Raw genomic sequence first — 8,860 nt, forward strand, 5'->3', positions numbered from 1 at the left:
TATATATGGTGGTCAGCAGACAACTGGTAGCCTATACGGTTGTTTCTTTTTGTTATACCCATTTGTCACCTGTTTCTTTCCCTTTCAGAGTAACAACCAAGCTCTACAGCGTAGTACCGATCACTATATCTGTTAATACTGATACACCGTAATTTAATTTAGGAAAAGAGTATTTATGGTGGTTAGTTTAAAAGATGGAACAACCCTGCCGGATTCGCTTTTTTTTTTTTTTTTTTTTTTTTTTGTAAATTTGTTATTTTATGGATGGGTGGTTTATTTTGCTATGTTGTTAATTTTATTAAGTATCTTCACTTATATAACTTATACCACTGACTTCAGCAGGCACCTCCTATGACGTTACTTGCTGACATTGTTAGCCTACCGAGAGTCTTCCATGGTTAGTCCCATAAACCAAATAATACTAGACTGATTGATGTGTTAGTAAATCAGGTTATTATATTTATTTATTTATTTAATTTATTTATTTAGGCACACAACACATGCACCAAGGGTTGTCAATAGCGAATATATGAACGTCCTACTTGTAGATGACAGTACCTTTCACATTGCAATACAATGATGCTCTACACAAACTAAATCGTAATATGAGTTTTAGGGAGTGGGGTTGTTTTGGTGGTGAGAAAACATCCTGCAACACTGACAGGAATTAAGCTCAGGTCAGGACAATGAGGTTGGAAGGCTGCAATCGTCTTAACCACCAAGCTATTCAACTCCATTCCATACAGATTTAATAGCCTATCTAATATTTACCATTTGATTTGGCATAATATGTGTATATTGACATAAACGTGCTTTCAATTCTGCATGTATCAAGATTTATCTTATTTATACTGCGATAAAATAAAAATAGTAATTTTTAACATTAGGAACAAACCCAAAACCTTTCCATTAACAACCGGTTGCTAATAATCTGAGCAAAAGACTATGCTAATATTATAATCCTTCAGTTTTGTACTTAACGTTACATCACCTCTGCGTCCAATCAAAAAATACATTTTGAATCACTGAAATCTGGAAACTTGCAGTAAAGTATTTAAATAATGAGCAGAAAGGCATCCATTTTAGGTAATATTCTAAAATTATTTGATATGTTTATACATTAGTAGATATATTTTTCAGCTTGGTGGAATTACAAAACCAAATGACGGTATGTGTCACGTGAACAAAGAAGGTTTCTACGAATCGTCTTTAGACTTCGTAAGTTATTTAGACTTGATAAAAGCATTTCCCTTTTCATCCAATGGTTCATTTATACCTTCATTCACTCTCTTAATCGTTTGCTTACCTATTTTTTATTTCGTTAGTTGTTGAAAATAAATCTGATATAGAGCAACTTGTTGACATGATGAATTAAGTCATTTATAGATCTTTAAAACATTACACATGAATTTGTGTATTTTTTGTTTGTTATACATTGAAGTAATAGGACTATTCGATGGATTTGATAGGCCTATACATTTACTATTGTCACAATATCTTTATTAGATTTTCATCTTTCTATATGCATATATACTAGAAATGTTAATCATACACGTACTATTTCAGGATTTCCCATCTTTTGGTCAACTACATGAAATGATGTTGGAAAGAAATATAATTCCTGTGTTTGCTATTGCAAAGAGAAAGCCGGACAAGTTAAAAAACTACCAGGTACGCCACTAGAAGCAGACACTGTATGCATCAGCACTCACAAATTACTCTACACATGTTTAATATGTTAACACATTTTTTTAAAAATAAAAATGAAACTACTAGGCCCTATATAATGTTTGAAATAGCCAGTAGTACGCATGATCATAAATTAACGTACCTTTATTTTTTATATAAACCTAATATTAAACGATTTAAATCCCACATTTACAGTTTCGGTCACTGTTTAACCTTCCTAATATAGGATCTTGTAAAAGATTTCTTTCAAGGCGCAAAGGTTGCTCGTTTGGTCGACAAGTCGGAAGAACTTATTAGACTAGTTATCGGAAGCTATATGGTAAGATTGAATATACTCCCTTGATTTTATACACATATACATACATACACCCCTACACACTCACCCACACACCCACACACACACATATATATCTGTCTCTTATACACATCTATAATTTTAAAATAAGTTTGCTTTGCTGCGTAAGACCGTAAACACAATATAACGAATAAATAATAACAGTTCTCGAATTGAAAGCATAGCTCATTAACGAAAAGTTCTTTTATTTTACATGTATATAAAAAATAGGTTCTATGGCGGGATTCGAACCGGCAACCGCTCGCTATCAAGACAAGTATCATACCCATTAAACCACTGACACATATAAGATATAGGCGAAGATATAGAAAGGGTTAACGTATTTCGGAACATAAATATAATTTATTTTATTTAACGTAAATTATATTCTATTTTTGTTCCGAAATGTCATACCACTGTGGTTACTATTTGTAACATGTTTTTCCCCAAGGAAATAACATCTGAGATCCAGCTTATTATTGATAAGACAGAAGACCCAATTCAAGTAAAGATCACTTCAATGTGTGGCTCACCGAAGGACAGCACGTGCTTAAACGTTGGTCTTGGAGACACTGTTAGCTTTCAAGTAGAGGTGTCATTAACAGAATGTTTCAATGGTACTAAAGAGTAGGTTGAATTCTACAATAACACAGAAAACAAAATGAGATATTGAATAGAAAAAAAATAATGGTAAGCTTACAAATGAATTAGTAAAAAATGGCGTAAGTATGGCATGCCAGAAAAAAAAAACAATAAACAAAGGTTAAGATAATAGTAAGAACTCCAAGGGATTTGTAAGCCACTGTAAGAAAATATTATTAAATGGTACTTTTACTGTAAATCAATAATATGATTATCAAAAGCAATAGCAAAAAATAGCCAAGACTTACAACAGAAAATAATGAGAATTGATGTAGAAATTAAAACAAAAAAGTAATTAAAAAAGTATAAGTAAAAACACACGAAAAACATTGTACCATGACAAACTATTCTAGAAATTTCATTTAGATCCAGGGAGCGGGCAGGCTCGACCCCCTCCTTTTGAAAAGTCAAAAAAAAAAAGGAAAAGAAAAACTTGACCACTCAAAACGCGAAAAATTCGCGAAGGCATGCCCCGGACCACCTTTTAGTAGTGTTAGCTCGATCGGTCCTAATTTCGGCCCCCTTTCGCCCTCTCCCCCTTCGGACGTCTCCGGATCCGCATCTAAGACCAATTGATAAGTTGTAGTTTGTCTTTTTTGGAGATACTTAGGTCTAAGACATTAGTACTTTAAATGATTCTCTAATTCACAACCGAATCTGGATCGTCACCAACACTGTATAATTTCTTTCCGAATATTTCATGTAGATCTGTTGATCTACATTGAGGTGTTTCCATATCCACACCCCACTCCGAATTGTCACTAATGTGAGGAGGCACATCATTGATATAATTATGGTCTTTGCTTGGCCAAAGCCTGTCAAAAGATCCAAATACGGAAAGTATCCAAAGTATCCGGCGGAAACACCCTGTGCAAAATAAAAAAGAGGAAAAACGATATGGAAGGGGAAAAAGATCAGAACAAAAGCAATGGCTTTTCCTTACTGCTAGGAAAAGCCAATAATAATAATAATGAAATTATTATTGTTATTTCTATTATCATGGTTATTATTATTATTATTATTATCATCATTGATTTTATTATCATGTAGATTGGTTATACGACCAGTAGGATTTGAAGAAAATGTTTTGATCAATATTCAAAGTAGCTGTGACTGTGAATGTTCAGATATGAGTGTAAGTTTTTTTCTTTATTGTAATAATAATAATTATATTTCTATATGTATTTTTTTATATTCTAAACGATTTATTGCTTAGAGATAGGTTAATTCTCTTATATGATGATCTGTAAAAGTTTTACTGTTATATTTGAATGGTTTTGTTTTGTATTGTATTTGTTGACAGGGTTTAGTTCAGCCATCACTTGAGGACATTTTTAATTTTCTCATCACTACCTTTGTTGTACCTATTTTTTCTGTTCTTTTATCCAAAAAAAAAAAAATTGAATAAAATTAAATGGGTCTATGCCGTCGTAAATATATTTATGCTTGCAATGTCATTAAGGCTTTACAATCACAGACATCCACATTTATTTTCATAACTGTTGATTCAGATTCCAAATAGTCCGTATTGTACTGACGGCAACGGTTCGTTATCCTGTGGATTGTGTGAATGTAATACTGAAAGATTCGGAGAGTTTTGTCAGTGTAGCGCCACCAGCGATGTTACTTCGGAAAACATTGAGTTGTGCATGATGTAAGTTGAAAGTTAAAAAGAGAATGTGTCAATAATGAATAAGAAATCATTCGAAACTGTTGGCAAGAGAGGAATATATATATATATATATATATATATATATATCTCTCTCTTATACACATATATATGTGTATAAGAGACAGATATATATATATATATATATATATATATATAAAATCTAAAAGTAAAGATGCTTGAAGGTCAATATGTAAGTGCAAAGTAATTATCACAATTATATATATGGACAAATGTCGTTTTAAGTCAATAATGTTTGTCTAAGCATTTATCAAGCCAATTGAAATAGGGCACAAGGGATGTACTGGTATTTCGTCGGCGTTTCTTTCACACCGAAAACTTGATTTGAAAATTAATTTATGGCTAGTTGGTAGACGAGTAGAGAGCGGTATCTTTATTTGCCGGCGACTCAATTGTTACAACATGTTAAGCATGTCTGGGTCAGATCTTTGTCTACGAGAAAGGCACGTCAGCCTACTGAAAGTTTCTGTGAGCTAAAGCTAATGAAACCCATAACAAAAAAACGTCTTGAAAATCATTTGATATATAAGATGAGATGAGATGATATGGAATGAGATGAGATACACTTCAATGCCATAATCGCAGCCAAGCGGCAATAATTATGGTTGCCATTAATATGATGGATCATACTGCTGGTTCCCACAGGCCGAGGTAGATGCACTTGCGGCGAATGTCACTGTGCTGACGGGTTTACCGGCATCGACTGTGAATGTCCAACAAGTAACTCTCATTGTATTGCGTCAACGGGTGAGATATGTAATGGTGTAGGGACGTGCGAGTGTGGCACATGTACATGTGATGTGGATTCAATATACCACGGTCACACGTGTGAAGATTGTGATGTAAGTATATTAATTGTTACGCTTGCACATGTCGACACTCACCATTCTATGAGGAATGCAACACAAGACATGGGCAACAGATCGTTATTAACGACGATTTGCCCAAACTGTCACCGACAACATGAGACAGGTCGACACAGTATGTGCCGGGCTGTAGGCCTAAGACAATTAAGGAGTTCGACTGAAATTCAAATTTTGACATTTGCGTGTGTTTTTAATCTTTAATTTTCATTTTATACACCTTTTTGGAACACCAACTGAAAGTAGTAATTTTTTTTTTTTTTTGGTAATCCTGACACGTTGGTGTATAATATTTGTTTATCTTGTATTTTTCATATTTTCTCGTTTGTCTTTATGTATTTTGATTAATTTTTAATTACGAAATTCATGAAATTAAATTAAGCCTAATTATATGTTATACTGCATAATTAATAACGGCATTGTCTTCATAGGCTTGCCCAAGCGAGTGTGACCGGAACAGTGATTGTGTACAATGTAAGGTTTTTGGCATAGGACCACAGTCACCCACAAACTGTTCAAATTGCCCACAATTCATCATACCAGTTTCTGAAGGTTTTACCGGTAAGCTAGCTTAGATAACGGTTTTATCTAAAGTGTCAATTCCTTAACCTGTATTCACAAACTATTCACAAAAAATACATTGCAAATGGTCACTATGTTATGCTGAAATACTTGTGTTGTTAAGCGAAGATATCCACATTGATGTGTTGCATGGTTTTCTTCAGTGCAAAACATACCAGGGAAATTTTAAAAAATCGGAAGACTTTTGGCAAGTAGCAGTGAGTCCTTCTGGTAGTGAATTGGGCAGTGCACCGAGAGAATATTGTAGCTTAGTATTTATATATATTTATAATTTGTAAATTTTATCAATTGACCAAGAGTTCAGAGCGGACCACCAATGGTTACAAAAGGGTATCACCATAATGTTACAACAGTGGTTGATTGTTGTTACAACAGTGGTTTATGTTACAACAGTGTGAGATTGTTACATTAGTGGGTGATACAGGGTAACGGTAGGTACTGTCGAATGGTAATTATACAAACGTTCTTTTTTGCATGATTACCATTACTATATTTACCATCATATGTTTTTAAATTTAGTACATATTATTCTACTGCTACCGAAGATAACTATATAATTGTAGCAGATTGTTACGGTACTTATTAAGTTTTTGTTATTGGTGTAGAAGTTTGCTTACAGTCTTCATAGTTTTACTTTGGTACGAAAAAAAGTTCGAAATTATTCTAACACATATGCCTATGTCTTACATAGACAATGTAACAGATGTGTGTTCACTAACAGACCACGACGGCTGCTCAATTTCTTTCCGCTTCGAAAACAACGGCACGTTAGAAGTAATATTTGCCTACAAAATGAGAGGTATAAACATTTTTTTTTCTAATTCAAAAATACAATTCTTCTGTCATTGCTTCTGTATATATTGAAGTAGCATTAAATACTAACATTGAATACAAACAAAACATTAAATACTAACATTAAATACTAACAAAACTAAATCAATGATATTCGGAGCATCTTACATACAACCTAAATTTCCGGAAATTTCCCTTAGCTATTACAATATTGATATTGAAAAGGTACCGGTAGTGACTATATTGGCGTAAATTTGATTGCAACTTAACATGGGGTATACATATTGGCAAATTGTCATCTAAAATATCGAAAGAAATTGGAGTCTTTCGATATTAATAAGCACATTTGATAGCATTTTTTTGTCTGCAGTATAAATTTAATTTTTACCTTGCTATTAACCTTGGCCTAATAAACTCAAATTTGAGTATTTATTATCATCATTAGATTGTCCCATGAAGCCATTGGCGGACTGGATATGGATAGCTGTGGGAATCATTCTTGGTATATTAGCCATTGGTTTGATTTGTTTACTTTGCTGGAAACTGGCAACGTTCATTTACGACAGGAAGGAATACAGTAAATTCCAACAAGAATTACGAGGAGGCAAAAACGCTTCAGTAAGTATTCTTGTTACTTTAGGCCTATGTTGTTTGTATAACACTTTTCCTTTGCAGTTACAAAGTGCTGTTAGCCACTCTCTAAAATAAGTAAAAACAAAAAAAAAATCCCCACAAGCGGAACTTGCATACAAACCAAACCCAAACAATACAATAAAGAAACGCTAAGCAAAAGGGTTCGGTGGAAAAATTATCAAAACAATGAACGAATAAGATCAGAGGCAAGCATCGATCGAGCAATCGTTTGGTAATTAAATTTTTTTAAATTTGTTTTGAAAATTTGTATAATAGTACAATATAAAAACGTAGTCTCTATGTTATGAATGACCTTACGAAGATGACGCAAGGAAAGGGATAATACACTGTGACGTGTAAGGGTAAATGGGTAAAAAATTCATAGGGATGAACCCTTCAATTGATAAGTTGGCCCTCCACCTGGAAGAAGAAGACTCCCTCCACGACCGGGCAAATTCAAGCGCAAATAATGTACGTTATTGTACGCAAAAATAATTCAAAATAATAATGAAGATCATCATCATCTTTGAGGATGTGGTTTACCGTGTCTATAATATAATGGCACCTTTTAATATATCATGTCCATAATATAACATCGACCGTCCTATATGACTACAATCACGCCCTACTTTTTTTTTTTTTAATATAGAATGAGAATGCACTGTACAAGCCACCGATTACTAAAATCAAAAACCCGATGTTTGAGAGCACCCAGTTAGATTCTGCTACAAACCAGCTCTCTTACCGCTTCTAGGCCCACCCATGCTGCTGCTTCAAGCCTGTCTTACCGCTTGACCCAGGTTAACCACAGAGTTCTTATGAGTCTTGAGACTTAGGCCTACATTATCAGCAATTACAATAATACCATACAACAATACCATAATACAAAATATGGATGTCAAGATCACCGACGTGTGCCCACTCAGACACACACCTCACATGCACGCTCGCTCAATGCTACTGATGAAACAGCTGAGTAAATTCACGCTCGACGTAACCCTATGCTGTCTCTTATACACATCTAGATGTGTATAAGAGACAGTAATTATGGTTGCCATTAATATGATGGATCATACTGCTGGTTCCCACAGGCCGAGGTAGATGCACTTGCGGCGAATGTCACTGTGCTGACGGGTTTACCGGCATCGACTGTGAATGTCCAACAAGTAACGCGTACGTTAATCCATGGCGTAACTAGCGAGATGTCCAGACTGGGCGATTAATGAACACTAGCGTATGTATTCGCGCGAAATATTCGTATTCGTAATTCGCGCATTTTATTTTCTGTTTAGAGATATAATAAGAATACTAGAGCGCTAACAGCAATGTATTCGATGTTCGAAATAAGCAGAGCTGTGTGTGTGTACCATGGTACCATCCAAGATGGCTGCCATAGATTCGGCCAATCCATAGAGATATAATAAGAATACTAGAGCGCTAACAGCAATGTATTCGATGTTCGAAATACGCAGAGCTGTGTGTGTGTACCATCCAAGATGGCTGCCATAGATTCAGCCAATCAAATTTCGCCTGAGCACTATCATTTTCAATGGCGCCCTCAATGTACACAGAAAGTTCAATACAGCTAGTTACCCGTATTTTGAAACTCGAGCGTTGCGGTGTATGGGTGTAATG

General features: G+C 34.5%; 1 protein-coding gene across 1 annotated transcript in view; it reads left to right on the plus strand.

The window, feature by feature from the left end:
• Positions 1–5,793, plus strand: part of LOC117100472 (integrin beta-1-like) — a 10,324-nt gene extending 4,531 nt beyond the window's left edge. Inside the window, exons 5-12 of the mRNA XM_033240174.1 lie at positions 1,141–1,218; positions 1,567–1,671; positions 1,916–2,008; positions 2,475–2,650; positions 3,716–3,800; positions 4,177–4,312; positions 5,001–5,197; positions 5,650–5,793. Of these exons, the coding sequence (XP_033096065.1) occupies positions 1,141–1,218; positions 1,567–1,671; positions 1,916–2,008; positions 2,475–2,650; positions 3,716–3,800; positions 4,177–4,312; positions 5,001–5,197; positions 5,650–5,793 (1,014 nt within the window). The remainder of the gene's footprint in view (positions 1–1,140; positions 1,219–1,566; positions 1,672–1,915; positions 2,009–2,474; positions 2,651–3,715; positions 3,801–4,176; positions 4,313–5,000; positions 5,198–5,649) is intronic.
• The last annotated feature ends 3,067 nt before the right edge of the window (positions 5,794–8,860 follow it).

Source organism: Anneissia japonica, unplaced genomic scaffold, assembly GCF_011630105.1.
Source record: "Anneissia japonica isolate Jap-2015-1 unplaced genomic scaffold, ASM1163010v1 scaffold685_len2926416_cov193, whole genome shotgun sequence".
Lineage (NCBI taxonomy): Eukaryota > Metazoa > Echinodermata > Crinoidea > Comatulida > Comatulidae > Anneissia > Anneissia japonica.